Below are 22,626 nucleotides of genomic sequence, written 5' to 3'. Positions count from 1 at the left end.
TCTGGTGCCAGTGCCTAGGGGTAGGGTATTACATGTAAAGAGGCATTTTCTTTCTGGTCTAGTGCCAGTGCCTAGGGGTAGGGTATAATAAAGAGAGGCATTTTCTTTCTGGTCTGGTGCCAGTGCCTAGGGGTAGGGTATAACATGTAAAGAGGCATTTCCTTTCTGGTCTGGTGCCAGTGCCTAGGGGTAGGGTATAACATGTAAAGAGGCATTTTCTTTCTGGTCTGGTGCCAGTGCCTAGGGGTAGGATATAACATGTAAAGAGGCATTTCCTTTCTGGTCTGGTGCCAGTGCCTAGGGTAGGGTATAAATTACAGAGCATTTTCTTTTGGTCTGGTGCCAGTACTAGGGGTAGGGTATAACATGTAAAGAGGAATTTCTTTCTGGTCTGGTGCCAGTGCCTAGGGGTAGGTATAACATGTAAAGAGGCATTTTCTTTCTGGTCTGGTTGCCAGTGCCTAGGGGTAGGGTATAACATGTAAAGAGGCATTTTCTTTCTGGTCTGGTGCCAGTGCCTAGGGGTAGGGTATAACATGTACAGAGGCATTTTCTTTTGGTCTGGTGCCAGTGCCTAGGGGTAGGGTATAACATGTACAGAGGCATTTCCTTTCTGATCTGGTGCCAGTGCCTAGGGGTAGGGTATAATTAAGAGCATTTTTTTTGTCTAGTGCAGGCCAGGTAGGTATAATAAAGTCAGCATTTTCTTTCTGGTCTGGTGCCAGTGCCTAGGGGTAGGGTATAACATGTAAAGAGGCATTTTCTTTCTGGTCTGGTGCCAGTGCCTAGGGGTAGAATATAACATGTAAAAAGGCATTTTCTTTCTGGTCTGGTGCCAGTGCCTAGGGGTAGGATATAACATGTAAAGAGGCATTTTCTTTCTGGTCTGGTGCCAGTGCCTAGGGGTAGGATATAACATGTAAAGAGGCATTTTCTTTCTGGTCTGGTGCCAGTGCCTAGGGGTAGGATATAACATGTAAAAAGGCATTTCCTTTCTGGTCTGGTGCCAGTGCCTAAGGGTAGGATATAACATGTAAAGAGGCATTTCCTTTCTGGTCTGGTGCCAGGCCTGGGTAGGTATACAGTACGAGCATTCTTTGTTGGTCAGTGCCTAGTAGGTATAACAGTAAGGCATTTCTTTCTGGTCTGGTGCCAGTGCCTAGGGTAGAATATAACATGTAAAGAGGCATTTCTTTCTGGTCTGGGGCCAGCGCCTAGGGGTAGGATATAACATGTACAGAGGCATTTTCTTTCTGGTCTGGTGCCAGTGCCTAAGGGTAGGATATAACATGTAAAGAGGCATTTCCTTTCTGTTCTGGTGCCAGTGCCTAGGGGTAGGGTATAACATGTAAAGAGGCATTTTCTTTCTGGTCTGGCGCCAGTGACCTAATACATGTAGTTTTACATTTTAAATTATAGATACTCAAAATAGCCCACACAGACCCCTTCCTTCTGGTCTTCTTCCATCTTTGCTCTATCGAGTCTTTATGTAGACAGCGTTTTGCTATTTACGACCGTTATAGCAGCTGTTTCAATTCACGACAACTACCACGTGCAGGTATACATTATACTCGGACCAAGCATAACGACACTGGCTTACCTGCCTTGCACGAATGTACAAATAATGGGAAAAAAAAGAATTTTTATTCAAAGACAAATATCATAACCAAGTTTGTACAAACACAAGCTTTTTATAGCGTATATTACATTAAAAGTTTTATAAAGTATGATATTCAGTCATTCACCCAACAATTGCAGTAGTATTAGGTGGGACGACAGTATTTGGTGTGATAGTTGGAGGTGAATTTGGTGCTACTGTCGAACTTGCCTGTGAAACCACTACTGCTGCCGTCGCTGGCGTTTGTGGAGCAGCAGATACTGAAATAGCTGGAGAGCTTACAATTGGCTGTGTTGTTGCTGGTGGCTGAGTTGTTACTGGTGCTTGTGTTTTCTGGGTTGTAACTGGTGGCTGTGTCGTTTGGGTTGTAACTGGTGGCTGTGTTGTCTGAGTTGTAACCGGTGGCTGGGTTGTTTGAGTTGTAATAGGTGGTTGTGTTGTCTGGGTGGTAGTTGGTGGCTGTGTTGTCTGGGTTGTAACAGGTGGCTGTGTTGTAGGTGGCTGTGTTGTCTTGGTTGTAACCGGGGGCTGCGTTGTCGGTGGTTTAGTAGGCGGTGGTTGTGTTGTCTGGGTGGTAACAGGAGGTTGTGTTGTAGGTGGTTTAGTAGGTGGTGGTTGTGTTGTCTGTGTGGTAACAGGAGGCTGTGTTGTAGGTGGTTTAGTGGGCGGTGGTTGTGTTGTCTGGGTTGTTGCCGGAGGCTGCGTTGTCGGGGGTTTAGTAGGCGGTGGTGGTTGTGTTGACTTTGTTGTTGCAGGTGTCGGTGGGTTTGTGGCTATTGGAGCAGTGGTCGTCGGTTGGCTTTTTTGTTTCAAAGTATCGAAATCCAAAGCCCCACCCTTCCACAGGTTGTAAAGTCGGTCTAAAACAAATAAAGATTTTGTTTGTATCAAGTGAAAATTTACTGCAATAAAATATTACAGCTTCTCTATACTTTATAACTAAATTTTAAGCAATTCACCAGGAAAGCTAGTCATGCTTTGGTGTGTGTGCGCGCGTGCTCGGATGTCTCCTCGAAATGGTACCATTTCTTTAATAAACATCACTTAAAACAATCAACAAAGAATAATTTGATAAAAAGAACTAGAAATGTGTCACCGACACGGATGCCCCGCAACATTAGAAATGTCACAGGCATGGTACTGCTCACAAACTGAAAGAAGAAACATTGGTCCTATTTATTTACAAAAAAAAAAATATTGTAGGTGAACCAGAAAATTTAGTATTCTGATTATGTAGTGAAAATTGGCTAAGTTCGATCAAGGACTGTGACCTTGACCTTTAAGCTAGTAAAATGGTTGTTGCACATGACACATTGTCTATCCATGCTTATCATTTTGTGAATATTTTCTGAAATCATGCATGTCAAAGCTATGGTCCGGACACCACACACACACACACAAACACGCACGCACGCACGCACGCACGCACACACAAACAAACAAATACACACACGGACAACACTATATGCGCCCCCCCCCACACTTACATCCGCCATAAAATGGCGGGGGCATAAAAAGCGGAACATTTAAAGTTTGGTATCATTTAAAGTTTGGTAAAGGAGATTACCTATGACCTGTTCGCAGGTGCCGCTGTTACAAAGTCCATCACCACAACAAGCAGTGCACTGATTCGTGGCTGCTCGTTTACCGGTACCAACATTACCACATACTGCAGGATCTGGGTTAGTTACACACTCATCTTTTCTTTTAAGTGATTCTTTCGTCAATAAAGTGCATATCTACAACACGTCCATTATATGAGCAACGCCATGAGAAAACCAACATAGTGCGTTTGCGATCAGCATGGATCCAGACCAGCCTGCACATCCACGCTGTCTGGTCAGGATCCATGCTGCTCGCTTTCAAAGCCTATTGCAATAAGAGAAACCGTTAGCGAACAACATGAATCCTGACCAGACCGCGCAAATGCGCAGACTGGTCTGGATCTATGCTGGTCGCAAACGCAATATGCTGGTTTTCACATGGCGCGGCTCATATTGTGATAATAAAGATACATCATTCGAATGTGCAAAATCTTATAGCATATTTAAACAAGAGCTGTCGGAGGACAGCAATGCTCGACTATTCATCAGCCTTGTTAATTGAATGAATACAGAAGTTAAAAAAGGGGCACAACTTTGTAAAAATGCAGAACAAGGTTATGGAACCTGCACAGTGCTTATCACCTTATGACAGTGTACAGGTGTGTGAAGTTTGAATCCATTCCCATTAGTGGATACTGAGATACCAGCTTACATACAAAGCCTTAACCAAAAAATTTCTAAGTTGAAAAAGGGGCATAATTTGGAAAAAGCAAAAGAGTTATGGACCTTGCATTAAGAGAGTTAATACAGTAAGTAATGTGTGAAGTTTCAATCCATTCCCAAAACAGTTACATACAAAAACAACGAAATCTGGGCGAAAGGGGCGTGACACCATGCAGACGCCGACGCAGACGCACAGGTGAGTCCAATAGCTCTACCTATTCTTTGAATAGTCGAGCTAAAAACTAAAACCAAGTTTAAGTTTAAAAATGCTACATTTCCACAGGCTTATTTCCAAATTGAGCTCAAAAGCAGTTTAACAGAAGTCGGATTTTTGTAACTTGTTCCAAAGCTCAAATTCATCATCTTGAAGACATTTAACCACCCGACATCAAAGCTGGTTTTGTCCAAACATATTTAGGAATTCATATATATGCTTTTTTGCATGAAACCCTTTTCAAGTATATTATGTATTTAAACATTTTTATTTCTTATATTACAAAATTATTTTATCAGCACATATAGTTTGTCGTTAATAGTTTTAACTTTTTTTTCTAATAACTGATAAATAATGAGGTATTTCTACAAGATCACCTCCAAAATTTCTGAAGTAGTTGATAAGCCCAAAACATGTGCAAATCAAAATTAAAAATTGGAATTTAAGAAATATACTGTTTATATATAATAACGTGGTGATACGTACGCGTTTCGGTAGACATGTGTATTTGTGGCTATCCTTTCCGCTTAAATCCAGTCTTTCCGACCCGCAGGCCTGTTGATAACAATGATGGTGTTAAACATATTGTTTTATATTTCAAAAAATGATTTGACTTTATTGTAAATATTTTTAAGGTTTACATCTAGCAAAGGAATGGTATTAATAAGACAATGATCTGAAACTCTACACGTACTGAATACTAAGTGAAATATTGTGTAAATGGTAAGTATTAAACAGGAAATAGACCTTCTTAAGAATCATAAGTGAAACACATAGAACACATAGTTTGTGTAACAAATGTTTTTGATTACGTCGAAATCAATACAAATGGTCAAATGGTAGATATAAATACAGTTTCCTCGATCCATATAGTCATAAGCTATAACATAATACAGTTTCTTAGATATTTTAATTTTCATTACTAATACCGAGTAAGTTTTCTGTCAGGAATAAATATCACGTGATTGTTTCGACGATTTAACAACAATTATGTAGATGTTTGATTTACAGGAAGTGACGTTTACAGGAAGTTACGTACCTCGTTAGGCTGACACGTGGTTTCAGATAAGCAGTCCTGAGGAATATCGACATCTCCCTGCTCGGCATCTGCTCGATTATTGTCACATAAATAACATCTCGTAGAATTTGTATCAGCTGTGAATTTAAATCATAGCATTTTACAAAAAAAAGCATTGAAAGCTTGATTTTGTACTTCTGCTGTGAACATTAACCATTACATTTCACTTTAAAAACCAGTGATATTTTTATTAGCTATGACCCTATATCATTACATTTGACTTAAAAAACACTGAACGTGTTTTTTTTTTGTATTAGCTTTGAACGTAAATCATTATATTTCACTTTAAAACTCATCGAAATTTTTGTTGTTTTTAAGCTGTGAGTGTAAATCACTAGGCCTACATTTCACTTAAAAATCTCTGAAGACTTTTTTTGTACTAGCTGTGAACATTAGCCATTACATTTCCCTTTAAAAAGCATTGAAAGTACGTTTTTTTTGTATTATCTTGAACGTAAATCATTACATTTCACTTTGAAAAGGCAGTAACAGTTTTGATTTTTTTATTAGCCGTGAACGTAAATCATTAGTTTTACATCGAAAGTATCTTTATCGCGTTGGCTGTGGATGTGAATTATTATATTTCACTTTAAAAAGCATTGAATGTTTTGAAGATGCTACCAGTTTATACATGTATTACTTACACATAGTTTTGGGAATCCATGGCGGACTAGACTTATGCATATTTAGAAAAAAAGAAAATGAAATGGTACATAACAATAAGACAGGAATTGTAAAAGATATAGCTTTATATGTACTGTCGTTTGATATACTAAGCAAGAACATCTACAATGACTGCTTTCATTGCACCAACATACATGCTCAGAAAGTGTTTATAACCTTTCACTTAATCAAATGTCTATTTGATATATTGTTACGTTACTACTAAACTTGTGAACAAAATGATCTTTAAATACGAATTTAGGTCTACATAATTATTTTCATCTAAACATTTTATATTGCGATATCAGAAGCATCCAAGACGGCCGCAGTAATATACATGTAATACCTAACGCTATGAACAATCGACATGACTGAGGATTAAAACGTACTTTTTTGATTTTCCCAAAGTCTAGTATAACAGCCTTGTTCACTGAGCAATTATTATATTTTCAAATGCAGAAGTCTGGCATTCAAGTCTAGCTCATGGCACAACTGCTTCTAAATGCATTACGTTACATAACATTTGGCATCACAATCCAGCTCAATAAGCTACCGTTATTAACTGCAATCGATTGCAGAAAGTTTGGCATCACAGTCAAGCTTACTGAGCAACTATTACATAGACGATATTCATGTTGAATTTATCAAACGAGTTGAATAAAATAATAAAATAAGAAGCTTTGCCGAGCATTTTATCAATTCTATTCAACGAGTTTAATAAATGTGGAAAGTCACAAATTTAATATTCTTTTTATCACATGTTAGCTTTTCCTGTTCGAAACGTCAAAAGTTCTACTTTCTTTACTGTTATAAACAAGTCAATTTGACCACGTCTCTAAACTATAAACGGCGTCGACGTCAAAGCTTGATTACGCTAGTGTATTATCACTTTTATGTAATGGCTTGTTTTTACTCCTGCGACAATAAACATGTGATAAAGTACCTTACTGATGTCTGGAATCACAGCCCAGCTTACTAAGCAACTATTACGGTACCTTACTGAAGTCTCCTATCACAGTCCAACTTACTGAGCAACTATTTCAGTACCTTACTTATGTCTAATATAACAGTCTAAGTTACAGAGCAAAATGATCTTAGATATGAATTTAGGTCTGCATAATTATTTTCATCTAAACATTTTATATTTCATTTTACCTTACTGTTATCTGATATCACAGTTAAGCTTACTGAGCAACTATTACGGCATCTTACTGCTGTCTGATATCACAACCCAGCTTACTGAGCAACTATTACAGAACCTTACTGTTATCGGATATCACAGTTCAGCATATTGAGTAACTATTACAGTACCTTACTATTGTCTAATATCACAGTCCAGCTTACTGAGCAACTTCAGTACCTAACTGTTGTCAGGCATATCAGTCCAGCTTACTGAGCAACTATTAAAGTACCTTAATGTTGTCTGATATCACAGTTCAGCTTACTGAGCAACTATTAAAGTACCTTACTGTTGTCTGATATCACAGTTCAGCTTACTGAGCAACTATTAAAGTACCTTACTGTTGTCTGATATCACAGTCCAGCTTACTGAACAACTATTACAGTACCTTACTGTTGTCTGATATCACAGTTCAGCTTACTGAGCAACTATCAAAGTACCTTACTGTTGTCTGATATCACAGTCCAGCTTACTGAGCAACTATTAAAGTACCTTACTGTTGTCTGATATCAAAGTCCAGCTTACTGAGCAACTATCACAGTACCTTACTGTTGTCTGATATCACAGTCCAGCTTACTGAGCAACTATTAAAGTACCTTACTGTTGTCAGGCATATCAGTCCAGCTTACTGAGCAACTATTACAGTACCTTACTGTTGTCTGGTATCACAGTTCAGCTTACTGAGCAACTATTAAAGTACCTTACTGTTGTCTGATATCACAGTCCAGCTTACTGAGCAACTATTAAAGTACCTTACTATTGTCTGATATCACAGTCCAGCTTACTGAGCAATTATTAAAGTACCTTACTGTTGTCAGGCATATCAGTCCAGCTTACTGAGCAACTATTAAAGTACCTTACTGTTGTCTGATATCACAGTCCAGCTAACTGAGCAACTATTAAAGTACCTTACTGTTGTCAGGCATATCAGTCCAGCTTACTGAGCAAGTATTAAAGTACATAACTGTTGTCTGATATCACAGTCCAGCTTACTGAGCAACTATTAAAGTACCTTACTGTTGTCAGGCATATCAGTCCAGCTTACTGAGCAACTATTACAGTACCTTATTGTTGTCTGATATCACAGTTCAGCTTACTGAGCAACTATTAAAGTACCTTACTATTGTCTGATATCACAGTCCAGCTTACTGAGCAATTATTAAAGTACCTTACTGTTGTCAGGCATATCAGTCCAGCTTACTGAGCAACTATTAAAGTACCTTACTGTTGTCTGATATCACAGTCCAGCTAACTGAGCAACTATTAAAGTACCTTACTGTTGTCAGGCATATCAGTCCAGCTTACTGAGCAACTATTAAAGTACATAACTGTTGTCTGATATCACAGTCCAGCTTACTGAGCAACTATTAAAGTACCTTACTGTTGTCAGGCATATCAGTCCAGCTTACTGAGCAACTATTAAAGTACCTTACTGTTGTCTGATATCACAGTTCAGCTTACTGGGCAACTATTAAAGTACCATACTGTTGTCAGGCATATCAGTCCAGTTTACTGAGCAACTATTAAAGTACCTTACTGTTGTCTGATATCACAGTCCAGCTTACTGAGCAACTATTAAAGTACCTAACTGTTGTCAGGCATATCAGTCCAGCTTACTGAGCAACTATTAAAGTACCTTACTGTTGTCTGATATCACAGTTCAGCTTACTGGGCAACTATTAAAGTACCTTACTGTTGTCTGATATCACAGTCCAGCTTACTGAGCAACTATTACGGTACCTTACTGTTGTCTGATATCACAGTTCAGCTTACTGGGCAACTATTAAAGTACCTTACTGATGTCTGATATCACATTTCAGCTTAATGAGCACATATTAAAGAACCTTACTGTTGTCTGATATCACAGTCCAGCTTACTGAGCAACTATTAAAGTACCTTACTGTTGTCTGATATCACAGTTCAGCTTACTGGGCAACTATTAAAGTACCTTACTGTTGTCTGATATCACAGTCCAGCTTACTGAGCAACTATTACGGTACCTTACTGTTGTCTGATATCACAGTTCAGCTTACTGGGCAACTATTAAAGTACCTTACTGATGTCTGATATCACATTTCAGCTTAATGAGCACATATTAAAGAACCTTACTGTTGTCTGATATCACAGTTCAGCTTACTGGGCAACTATTAAAGTACCTTACTGATGTCTGATATCACATTTCAGCTTAATGAGCACATATTAAAGAACCTTACTGTTGTCTGATATCACATTTCAGCTTAATGAGCACATATTAAAGAACCTTACTGTTGTCTGATATCACAGTTCAGCTTACTGGGCAACTATTAAAGTACCTTACTGATGTCTGATATCACATTTCAGCTTAATGAGCACGTATTAAAGAACCTTACTGTTGTCTGATACCACAGTCCAGCTTACTGAGCAACTATTAAAGTACCTTACTGTTGTCTGATATCACAGTCCAGCTTACTGAGCAACTATTAAAGTACCTTACTGTTGTCTGATATCACAGTCCAGCTTACTGAGCAACTATTAAAGTACCTTACTGTTGTCTGATATCAAAGTCCAGCTTACTGAGTAACTATTACAGTACCTTACTGTCATCTGATACCACAGTCCAGCTTACTGAGCAACTATTAAAGTACCTTACTGTTGTCTGGTATCTCAGTCCAGCTTACTGAGCAACTATTACAGTACTGTACTGATATCTGGCATCTCAGTCCAGCTTACTGAGCAACTGTTACTGTAGTTTACTGATATCTGATATCTCAGTCCAGAGAAACTATTGCATAAAGGATATTTCATGACTGCCTTTTCATATTAAAGTTATTGAACGAGTTGAATAAAATAATAAAATGAGGGTCTCTGTCGAGCATTTTATCAATTTTATTCAACGGTATTAATAAATTCCATGTAGAAAGTCACAAATGTAATATTTTTCATTACATTTTAGCATTTCCTGCCCGAAACATAAAAAAATTGGTTTCTTTACTATTATTAACAAGTCTTATATTAAAGTCAAGCTAGCTGAGCAACTATTACAGTACCTTACTGGTGTCTGATATCACAGTTCAGCTTATTGAACAACAATTTCAGTACCTTACTGATATCTGACATCTCTGTCCAGCTTACTGAGTAACTATTACGGAACCTTACTGTTGTCTGATATCACAGTCCAGCTTATAGAACAACTATTTCAGTACCTTACTGTTGTCTGGCATCTCAATTCAGCTTACTGAGCAACTATTAATTAAAATAAGTATGCCAGACATCAATAAGGTACTGTAATAGTTGCTATGTAAGCTGGACTGTGATATTAGACTTAAGAAGGGTACTGTAATAGTTTCTAAATACGATAGACTCAGATGCCAGACAACAGTAAGGTACTGTACTAGTTGCTTAATAAGCTGGATTGATAGGCCAGATGAGAGTAAGGTACTGTAATAGTTGCTCAGTAAGCTGGACTGTGATCATATCAGATGGCAGTAAAGTACCGTTACGTTAATAGTTGCTAAGTAAGATAGACTGTGATATCAGGTGACAATAAGGTACTGTTATAGTTGCTCAGTAAGCTGGACTGTGATATCAGACAACAGTAAGGTACTGTTATAGTTGCTAAGTAAGTTGAACTCTGATAAAAGACAACAGTAAGGTACAATAATAGTTGCACAGTAAGCTGATCTGTGATATAAGACAACAGTAAGATACTTGTATTTAACTATACTTTGTCTGGCATAAAAAAACTAGTACACTGAGTAATTATTACAGTACCTCACTGTTGTCTAGCATCACAGCCTAGCACGCTTAGCAACTTTTACTTATTGTTTTAACTGTACTAAGTCTTGCATTACAGTCAACCTCAATGAGCAAATTTACTGTATGGACATCATATCCAAGCTCACTTAGAATTTATAATCCACTGTTTCTGATTCAAAAAGATTGGCATTACAGTCCAATTCCCTGAACAGCTATTTATTAGTGTATCTGATTCCACAAAGTCTGGCATTACAGTCAAGCTCACTGCGCAGCTATTATTTTCTGTATTTGATTCCACAAAGTCTGGCATAACAGTCCAGCTCACTGCGCCGCTATTACTTCCTGTATCTGATTCCACAAAGTCTGACATTACAGTCGAGCTCACTGAGCAGCTATTACTTACTGTATTTGATTCCACAAAGTCTGTCATTACAGTACAGCTCACTGCGCAGCTATTACTTACTGTATCTGATTCCACAAAGTCTGTCATTACAGTCCAGCTCACTGCGCAGCTATTAATTACTGTATCTGATTCCACAAAGTCTGCCATTACAGTCCAGCTCACTGCGCAGCTATTATTTACTATATTTGATTCCTAAAAGTCTGGCATTACAGTCGAGCTCACTGCACAGCTATTACTTACTGTATTTCCACAAAGTCTCCAGCTCACTGAGCAGCTATTACTTACTGTATTTGATTCCACAAAGTCTGGCATTACAATCCAGTGCACCAGATTTCTTCTTTATATCACAACACCTAGAACATGCTACTAGATCGCTTCTCTTCTGTAGGCCACGCTTTCCAACTGAAGGTGATCCACTTACGCCGGCCTTACATACCTATAACGCAAACCTGTTAGTTTTAAAAGCGGTTGAAATATAGTTAGGTATATTAGGTTCATTTACTTCATTGAGACTATCTAGAAACAGACAGAAAATTTATATATGTTGCAGAATTTCTGTGTACATAAAGCACGCGACATCGTGCAGCCCTCCATACTGAACACCAGCAGATATCGGGTATGTTAATACTATAAGAACAACAAAATATGCCACTGTCAGTTGTTGTTCACATACTATCTTACTAGACTAGGATCTGACAGCGGACTCCGAAGGCACTAGTATGGTGTTCCGTTTGGACTATCGATATTTCGAAAACACGTATACAACTGTTTAATGTTTGATAGAGACAGTAAATTAAACGGTAAATATATTTGTTCCGCTATATTAAACTTCAATGGATTGCCAGTATATAAAAAAGGAATTTCTACTTACAACTTTAGATCGGCATCCCCCGGTGTATACTACAGTCGACTGGTCAGTAATAAGTTCATCCATGTAGCATATCTGCAACACAACAGACTAGGGGGTAATATTACTTCTTATTAGGTACTCGTTTTTATTCTCTTTAAGTTACAGTGTATCGGAAACGTCAACATCCCCAACTTTGAGCGTGAAATATACGAGAACCGCAACTCTTGTCGGTATTGATTTTTTGCCTTGTGCGCCGTTGTAGTTGTTTCCCTTTACACTAAAATATCGATAAACCTGTTGCATTATAGGTAACTCGCTCTACATTTTGAGCAAGCATCTTGTAGATAGAATATTGAGTATGCAAATTAAGCAGACTATAACAATCTTTAAGCTACTGAAATTAATTGTATTTATGGACTTAGCTAGATACCGACATTGTTCCCTATTATAAATAATATTATATTAACAATAAGTAAAATGCACGATTTTACAGTAAAAACTTGTTATATGCGTATGTATGTGTATTCGATGTATAGTGATGAATTATAAGTTTCGTGAACATGACCAATATAAAAAAAAGCCACTTCGTGTAAGGATATACATAAAACATCACACAAACCAATTCCTTTCCTTTCAATTCCCTTTTGAAAGCTTTTCCCCTTTTTGCTGTGAAGCGTAATGTGGTAAAATTATGTTCTCGAGTTATTTTTTTTTTAATTTATCGCCCTGAAAATTTCGATTTTGACAATTACCGCATATTGACTGTAAGTGTTTTACGCGTGATGTTTTATGGATCTTTGCGAATACACCGGATGGAGACAAGATAAACACGCCAGGCTATGCTAATTACCCCAAAATACGTCTGTAATAAAAATCATCAACTGAGACATAAGGTAGAGATGTTCTGCCATATATATCTTCTTATAGCTTAAACGATAAAACAGATATTTATTTATTAAATTATTTATCGGCAAATTGATCATAGTTGTACTTTTTTTACTTATTATACTTTTTTGCATAAAATTTTAGATGGGTGTAGAAAATTATAAAAGAAATTTAGGTGACAATTAAGCAGTTTGTTTCAGAAAACGTAGTTTCGAACAGCTGGACAATACAACCTAAACTGAATTAAACACATATAAATTTTGGCAATTTCTAGTGTCATGTGTGTGTTTTTAAATGCCTAGATCCACTACTATATAAGTTCAACATTTCATTTTTAGTCATCTTTGTGCACATTTCTATTATACATACATTTGTTAAAAAAAACAACACATTTTATAATTGTCTAAAACACATACTATCTTACATTTTACAATTAAACAAAAGTATCTATTTGCTATTAAAGTTCACTGTTCACAATATTCGCAGTAAGACCATAAAACATTTGTGAAGAGGTGTCCTACACGATAAACCAATCTAAACCCCCCGTCTTATCTGCTGCTTTTCAGCGATCATGTAAAAGCCGCTAATTGATGGGCAATTTTGCACAACAGGGGTCCCCATGGACCATGAAGATTTGTGGAGTAGGAATTAATTTTCCTTTATGGAATGTAGAATAATAATGTAGTTATAAAAATGTCTTTGTTTTCATAAAAAATTTCTGCCAATATCATGATAATGAAAAAGGTCATATACCGGTGAAAGTGATTATTGTATTTGATAAATATATACTTGTTTTTTTTTTCAACTTGAATAATAAGTTTCGTAAAGTGTACCTTTTTTTCATCTTCTGCTGAAATGCACGCACGGGTAAATTTATCACTACAGTTAATATGACCATCATTCATTAATTTGTAATTTATACTTTTACGTTCACGCAGTGATAAGTGAACGTAAAGAAGCCATAGCTGTATCAAAGAGCTATAAAAATAAATGTATTTTATACTTCTGTGGTTGTATGTAATATTTTAGGCCCATATATAACAAAATTTTCGCGAAATGTTTCAATTATTGAACAGTTTATTGTAATATCGTCAAAAATTATACCGGAACACAGTTTGTAAAGCAATTACATAGAATTAATTCTAATTGCCTTTTGTAATTTTAATGCGGACTTTTTAAGACCAATTTATTTTTCAATTAAAGATGTGACTTAAAGTTTGCCAATTCAAAAAAGTTTACTTTTAATCATAATAAATAAATAAATAAATAAATAAATAAATAAAAGGTTCGAACAGATATGGAACACATTGATAAGCATTGCCTTGTGCTGTCGTACCGTCAGGTAAATATTTGTGAAAAGCGTGCTCAAGATTGCGATTACTTCATTTTCAAATTAAAATGGAAGCAATTTGTCATTATTCAATTCTAAAATAAAAAATACCCAGACAATATTCAGACAACGGAGAATACTTCACGAGGTAATAAAATAATGTCATTTTGATAGAAAATGTTTTTATAGCCTTTTAAAACCTGACATAACCGATCTTTTCAAAATTTCTATATAGAAGTACATAGAAACCATTGTCATCAACTTCAAACAAAAATGGAAGCAATAAGTTTTTGTATCACATCGATAAAAAATATATTGAAATAAAGGGCAAAAAATGAAGATTACTTCACGAGGTTATAAAGTTTTGTTAAATAACGATAAAAATACGTTTTACGAATTTATTCCAGAGCAACCAATCATATTAAAAGAATGTTTTCCAGAAGTGTTTGTTGCTCTATTTTTAGAATACTTTACACAGAAAAGTCCATAATGACCTAAGTGACCTGGTAAATTTTCACATTTCAAAATGGTCGACGGCATTTAACTGCAGGGTAAAGTAGACAAAATAACTGCAATATTCCCTCTTAAGGTAGAAGTTTCCATAAGGAAATTAGGTCCTCCATATTTTATTGCTTTTTTAATATAGATTTACAAGTCAATCAGATTCTTCTAAAAATTATAACTGTTTACGGTGATTCTTCCCCATCTAGTCCCTGCGCTGTTTACATGTTTGACGGGTATACCCGTCTCACATTTACGTCAGCATATATATCAAACCAAAACAAAGTTTTTTTTGGCAATAAATCTGTTCATCTGTATACATTTTTGTGGGCAGCGAAGCGTGACTACAGATTTACCATACCACAAATTTACGGTCAAAACGCTTATCCGAAACCGAAGAACAAGTAGTTCCATGTCCTCCATACATTTTACGTAATTCAAGTCTGTTTAACTTTCAGAAAGCTTCTGAGATTCAACTTTATCAAAAATGCATTTGCAAGTACATATTTGTCGTAATATATACTTTATAACAAAAACAACGCGTATGAAAATGAGCATGCTTGCTTTGATCACATGATCAAAACAATTCTTCATCACGTGACAAAAATAAACTATAAATATCCTGTAAAAATCGTATGTGTACTTCAGCACCATCTGCGTAGGTCTATAATCAGTATTTAAACCAAGTTGCCTCTTTTGTAAACGTTTTAAATAAAAACTCAGTTCCTGCTAGAAAAGTTAATCGAAATTTTATCATTATAACAACACCAAAGAGCTTGTTTTGATCACATGATCAGAAAACATCTAACTAGCAAGGCGTTCTATTTCGGATAAAATTGCACCCGTGTATCCGTCGAATTTTGTAGCATAGAAATGGGTTTATAGAAAGAAATACAGCATGAAATCAATAGAAGAGTTGTTATCTTATTTATTTCTCACAGAGAGAGATACGATCCTTTCATAATATTTACGTAAGTAATTTTTATTTGCACGACTTAGGAAAATAACTGCAGCCGTAACGGAGGGGTGAAAAATTCGTACCTGTTTCCCGAAAATACGAACGTATGCACTTCAATTTGATTTAATATTACATTCCAGCTGGTGTTTGTGATTGATATATCATTAAAGGGTATAATTAATTTGAAAGAAACATTATTTTTAACCATTTCGCCTTTTAATCGCGGGTAGATTTGCGGTGTTTTCGTCCCCAAATATTCACATACTGGCGTACGATTTTCTCTAAAAAAATTATACAATAGCGGAATTCGGAAGACTGCAATCAAATCATTTGAGACAATTCAAACTAAGTTAGAAAAATGTCCATTTTTTTAATATCTGCATTTTTAACAATATTATTTGTAAAAATACCCTTCGGAACATAGGATGCCACCAAGAAGAATAATAGTAGACTCGGTTTGATTGAGTCTGTTCATGAAAGGTAATGAAATGTGCAACACCTTTCACGCCCCCTAACACCGGTTTAAGCAGAACTCTACATATTTTGAATGGACTCCATGGTCCCAAAGGATCAGAAAATATAACAACACTAAAGCATGCATGTTGTCATGATTATGAGGCATATTATATTAATCTACAGCTGAAAAATGACTGAATGCAACCCGAAGATAATGATGTGTGCTGATTTTGGAGACAGTAGTAGTTGTTTGAGTTGCTTTAGAATTGAATGAAACATTTAATTTCATTGTAAATATTCTTGTATGGTTGCTTTTAGTTTAAGAACTATTCTGAAGTGTCTTTTATCTATGTAATTTATGTATACTATATTCGTATTCAAGGTCACAGGGGCCTGAACATGGAAAACGGTTTACTTGAGAACCACTTTACCCAGACTTTTGTAACTTCATAGGGTGATTAGACATTCAAAGTAGATGATCATTATTGCAGCCAATCATCAGTGCCTCTTTCTCTTTCGCTCCTATTCTCTATTGACTTCTTGCCTATTACGACTATGCATTGGGGACTAGGGATACAGGAGGGGTATATTGTAAATATTAATGTTTGATGATGGATGTTGGTCGGTCTGTAAACAAATCAGTTTCCGGATAATAACTGGAGAACGCTTGACCCTAGGATCATGAGATCGGGAGATTTGTCATGACCAGCAGATGGCCATGTTGATTTTGAGTTTAGTAGGTCAAAGGTCAATATCACATTGACAATAGAACTGTTTTGCCAGAAAACTTGATTATGCTTTGGTCTAAGATTACATTTGATACGGAGGTCATTTAAGACTGGTGAATGACCCATAATTATTAATATAAGGTCAATACGTTAAATGTCCAGTGGGCAGTGACCAGATAATTTCTGTTCCTTGTCAGTTACTTCATGCAAGTGTTCTACAAGCTCTTGTTATAATTAGAACCTCCAAACACCACGTGATTATCAATTAGTCCATGACCTTTGCTCATATTTACTGTTATTCCCCTTGTTCCAGTAAAAGCAGTGTGTTTCCCATTGATTTGTTAAAAAATGGTTATAATTCAAAAAATGATTTTGAGCAAAATTAACCAAACCTCACAAAATTTTCAATAAGCACATGAGCTTTGCTCATATATTATATTATCCAATTTGACACAGTTTTACCCCTTGATTTGGTAAAAGAAAGGTTGAAAATGCTTATTAATCAAAAGTTGTTTAACTAGAATCACTAAACTTAAGCTTACTGTTCATGCCCATTACCAGAAGCTGTCAACCGCTGCCCACATCAGTTCTCTCAGTGCTTTGATTTATTTTTCTTTCTAAAGATCATAGGTTTTGCATACTTCCTGTGAACAATAAAGCCTCTGTCATAACTAAGGTGATTTCCACTAAAGTTTCTTGGCCAGTACTGTGTATTTAACGTAATTATACTTACTCGCACCAGTTAAGTTACCGACCAATCAAAAAATGGGCCCTGGAAATATGTAAAACTTTTTCCCCTGCACATTGAGCGCTGTGATGAAAAGCAAGGAACCAGTAAACCCTACCACGCCGCGGAGTTTGCAGAGTTCAGCTCTCCAGAAAGAAAGGTACGACTGATGTACTAACTTATACCGTTTCAAGTGCTTCGATGTGAACTTTCAAATAGTTAGTTTATTAGATTTGTACCGAGGAGTTTCGCAGTGTAGACATTGCACAATATAATTCCGCGAAACTGCGAGTTGACATTACTCGATGCATATTATTTTCATTACACACGCATCCACCCACCCATATTATCATTATAGAAATATTGCAAATTTATTTTTCAACCGAGTTAATAGACGTTTTTACACACTGAAACACATTAAAATAACGCCGCAAATGACCAACAACAACAAACGGCGGGTCCTTTGTTTTGTTTAGTAAAGTACAATTTCTTATTTATCTCCTTCGCACAAGTATTTGGTTTAAAGACACATGCTGCCGTTTCTTGTATGAGAGAAGGAGCAAAACATTCCAAATAATAGCATTTTTTCAATTTGTGTATACAAACACAGTCTTATGTCAGGAACAGGAAAATCATAGTCACCATGCTTGTTTAGGAGTTATCTGCCCTTAAAACTGGACTTTTCTTCAAATTTGCATATTCAAGGGCAGAAAACTCCTGAACAAGCATAGGGACCTTTATATTTTCGTAATTGTTTAAACAATTACCTGTTTCATATACAAAACTTGAACAAATATCATTTATTAGATTTTTTACCAAAAACTGCGCATGTGCCCGGATTGTACATCTTTAAGCTTTGTATTTAATGATTACATTGCATTTATTTTAAAAGTTTGAACAAATGGATAAATCAACATACAAATGAACAGTAAGCATTTATTTTGACCACAGTTCTTGCGTAACATACACACATCATTACGTTGTTTAGTCTTAGTATGTAGTATTTCATTTGATCTCATATATATGTTTGGCATTTTATAAAAGAACTTTCGCTATTATTCACATGTAACTATGATAAACACAATGTTTTACAAGTGTTACTATACGCTGGATATTTACCTCATCATCTGCGCATTTCACAGACCCTGAACATGAGTCAAGACTTGAAACTCTGTCACATTTCTTACATGTTAAAAATGTTGTTTGTGCATTTGCTATTGCTGCAAAAGATAATAAATAGACGTTAAGTTTTTTGCTGGATTTAAGTCGGTGACGAGCTTAAATAAGTTCTGTAACATTTTTTAAAGTAGTTTCAAGCTATACAACATTACGGGAAACAATAAAAAACGTTCCAGCAAAATATTCTTTGTAGGTTTCTTTTCATATTCAGATATGGATTTAATTTACATTTAAAACAGCATTTCATCAATGAAATGCAGTAACTTAGATTTAACTTCTAACCATGGCTAAGAAATAACATCTTTGCCAATGTTATGTACAACTCGCCGGCACATTTTAGACGGTATGTTAAATACTTAGTATGTTTTTCACAAGGCATTGATGGCATACACAATATGAATGTTCGGCGGCAAAAACTGTTGTAGCTATTAATCTAAATGTATTATGCCGATACGTTCCACAAGCATAACGGTAGTACCATAGATAACAACAAAATCGCCAAGGCGTTTAACTATCAGACATGCCTGAAGTGATTCATTGTTTACAAGTGTTATTATTTTATACCCAAAGGCATATAGCGTTTACTTTGTCCGTACGTAGGTCCCGAAATCTTGTGTGTCCAACTCTTCCTACACTATTAGCCTGATATGCTGAAAACTTTCACAGATGAACAAACTTGGTGTGCAGATGACCATATATTTTATGTGACTATTTGGTTGTGACTATTTCTGCTGTAGTTATGACACTTTGATAGTTTTACTATATGGAATAGGGAGAAAAATCTTGAATGCTCAACTGAAAGGATAAGCTTGAAAGTTTCACAAATGAAGAACCTTGACTTGAAGATGACCATGGATAATGGACCTTTTTCTGTGGCTATTGTTCTCTATAATTATGGCATTTTCTTCATTACACAACATAGGCCATATTGAAGAAATTTGGTGTGTTCAACTCAAACTTTTTGAAGGAATGGATTTAAAGTTGCTCAGATGCACAAAACCTTATTTGAATATGGCAATAGAGGTTTTGGTGTTGTATTTTCCTAGTGTTGACTGGATATATTGCCCAAATGAAGGTAATGCGATATTTGTAAAATATAGCACGTCAACTACACTTCAAAATATCTTGTATCATAACCGATACTTATTCCTAAATACAGAACTCTCTCATGATACTGGCATGTAGGTATTTACATTACCATACAGAACATACTGTTAGAATTAGGCAAAATACAAAAATAGCACTTGAATTTTAGTCACATGTTTCCTTATCTCTCACGACGAAAACAAACATGATATTTTATGACTTCTTGGGTCATGTAGTTAAATGTATCGATTCAATATATATCGTTATGAAAGACACAAACGAAGCATAAATAAGACAATATATACTTTCAGTAGATGTTCATAAAACCCTCACGACCTTAGCACAGCCTAAGCAGAATTCTATTCAAATCAAAAAGAATGTAATAATGATCCCTTAGAAATAGAAAATAGAAAAACATTTTCCATCCCCTCCAATCCCTAGCAACGGTTACTACCTTGTCATATTGGATCGACTCAGTGATTCCAAATGAGTAGAAATAATAACTTAACCTGAAGCCATGTAGCCGATATAGCAAGGTCACAAGTTAAGGTAATGTCTGAAATTGAAGTTTTAGGTTCGGCAAGGAAATAGTCTGATATACTAACCTGACTGTAAAATGATTACAAGAAGAGCAAGGAGTGAACATATATGTCCTGAAAAACAAGAAACATCTTTAAGTGTAAAAGGGACCCGCTCTGCCATTAGCCATTGTAGCCAATTGTTAATAAAATGCCATTTTGGCTACAAATTCGATGGTCCATTTTCAATTTTAACCATATTTTTGTATGATTTTAATAGCTTTTCTTTATTTGGCTACAGCCAATTATTGGCCTGGGTGGGCTCTGCTAAACATTAGTAAAAATAAGCTGTCCTGAACGTTACTTTCGTTATTACAGCTGCAAGTTTCATTTAGCCGTCTGATTTAATCAAAACACATAATGATATACTGGAATAGGGAACACCTATAAAATTAAAATGCATCATATAATACTTAAACATGAAATACCAATATAATCAAAACGCAATAAAGTGGACTGAAATAAGGAAAAACTATATAATCAAAACGCAATGAACTGTACTGGAACAAGAAACACTTATATATTCAAAACGCAATAAATTGTACTGAAATAAGAATAAACTATAAATAATCAAAACGCATACTGTTATACTTGCATAATATTATCATGGAAAAAGAGCACCTGCATAATGAAGTTGAAAATACACAACTAGAATAAGGAACATATATCTTTGCTTTTTTCAAAATGACACTTGTATATGATGTATTCCGACGTACGAGAGAACGCCAGGAAAAGCACAAGAGGTTCTAGATCTAACCATATCATTCTATTACGCAATGTCGATCAATGCCAATAATAAATCCAGTTACCGATATCGAAACGGAGTTGTATTCACTAGGAACTTAGCATATAATAGCATTTATTATTTTATCCATACAAAAATGCAAGAAGCAAATAGCTTGTCTAATTGGAAGTTGATGGTCAGTTGATGACATCTGCACTTGATATCTTGCCATAATGACAATTTATTGCATTAATTAAAAGAGGAATTTTAATATGGAGAAAAGTAAACACGATATGAAAGATAACAACACCGATGTCCCCGTGTAGCCAAAATATTAAAATAGTCCAGATAACTGATTTATTTTTTTATTTTTTATTTTGTTGAAATTTTTATAAGGCATTAGTAACCGCGTATTACCTTCTAGAATAACACCTTTCAAATATATGTAATATTAACGAATTTGTGGGAAAATACCAAACTTTGTATGAACAGCATTTTATTGTCTGTATATAGATATTCCACCTTATTCCATTATAACATTATACGTTTTTATCACATAGGTGACTCTTTATCTAATCTAATATTACGCACTTCGATCATACATTAAGGTGTACCTTAATTCGGTATAACATTATGCTAGTATATAATACTATGAGTTTTTTTTTCCGTTTAAAAGAGTTCCTTATTCCAGTATAGTATTTTAGTTTGCAGTTTCATTGTGTAGATGTTTCTTATTCCAGTACAACATTATGCCATTAAAAAACGTGTTTTGAATATATAGGTGTTCCTTATTCTAGTATTGTATTTTATGTTTTCATTATTTATGTATTCTTTATTCCAATACAATATTATGCTAGTATAATATACCTTTTAAATATATAGGTGTTCCGTATTCCAGTACAATATTATGCTAGTATACCATACGTTTTGAATATAAAGGTGTTCCTTATTTTAGTTTTTTATTTTGCATTTTCATTATGTAGGTGTTCCTTATACCAGTACAATATTATGCCAGTATAATATACTTTTTTGAATATATAGGTGTTCCTTATTCCAGTACAATATTATGCCGTTATGAAATGCGTTTAGAATATATAAATATTTATATATACATATAAAAAAACAAATATACCTTATCCAGTCATTAGAAAAGTCCATTTTAAAATGTCAAGTACTTTATAAGAACAGTTGTATTATTTAATAACATTCAAACCAAACGTAATCATAATAGATAGAAAAAAAAACCATTTCCAAAGCCTGACAAACCTTTCATTTCCGACACAGTAAGTTGTTAAAATGATTATTTCTTATAGTAAGCGTGTGATATCTACATGTGTTGAGGTAAATTCATATATATAACTATTAAACCTATCTTTGACACTACAGTGGAACTAGGTCATAACTCGGTCACAGACAAGCGAAATGTCAGCGGTTACACAAGTGTAAATAGGGGCAAAATACTGCTA

At 35.4% G+C, this 22,626-nt stretch overlaps 1 protein-coding gene across 1 annotated transcript; it reads right to left on the bottom strand.

The window, feature by feature from the left end:
- Nucleotides 1–1,627: 1,627 nt before the first annotated feature.
- Nucleotides 1,628–22,537, bottom strand: LOC123550076 (proteoglycan 4-like). Its single transcript, XM_045338518.2, has 9 exons — nt 22,427–22,537; nt 20,464–20,511; nt 18,713–18,813; nt 12,030–12,101; nt 11,444–11,594; nt 5,139–5,254; nt 4,586–4,654; nt 3,186–3,357; nt 1,628–2,478 (listed from the first exon to the last, which is right to left on the bottom strand). Exons 1-9 carry the CDS (start codon nt 22,431–22,433, stop codon nt 1,742–1,744), a joined length of 1,473 nt encoding a protein of 490 aa, XP_045194453.2. The 5' UTR covers nt 22,434–22,537; the 3' UTR covers nt 1,628–1,741.
- Nucleotides 22,538–22,626: the final 89 nt, after the last annotated feature.

Source organism: Mercenaria mercenaria, chromosome 15, assembly GCF_021730395.1.
Source record: "Mercenaria mercenaria strain notata chromosome 15, MADL_Memer_1, whole genome shotgun sequence".
NCBI classification, from domain to species: domain Eukaryota; kingdom Metazoa; phylum Mollusca; class Bivalvia; order Venerida; family Veneridae; genus Mercenaria; species Mercenaria mercenaria.
This window is presented reverse-complemented; position numbering and strand designations above follow the sequence as displayed.

Bases quoted from the DNA above. Each gene is read 5' to 3' on its own strand.
- LOC123550076 (XM_045338518.2), bottom strand. The intron at 3,358-4,585 runs GTACGTATCACC...GACGTGTTGTAG, and splicing joins ACACATGTCTACCGAAACGC to ATATGCACTTTATTGACGAA. The intron at 2,479-3,185 runs GTAATCTCCTTT...TATTTGTTTTAG, and splicing joins CACCTGCGAACAGGTCATAG to ACCGACTTTACAACCTGTGG.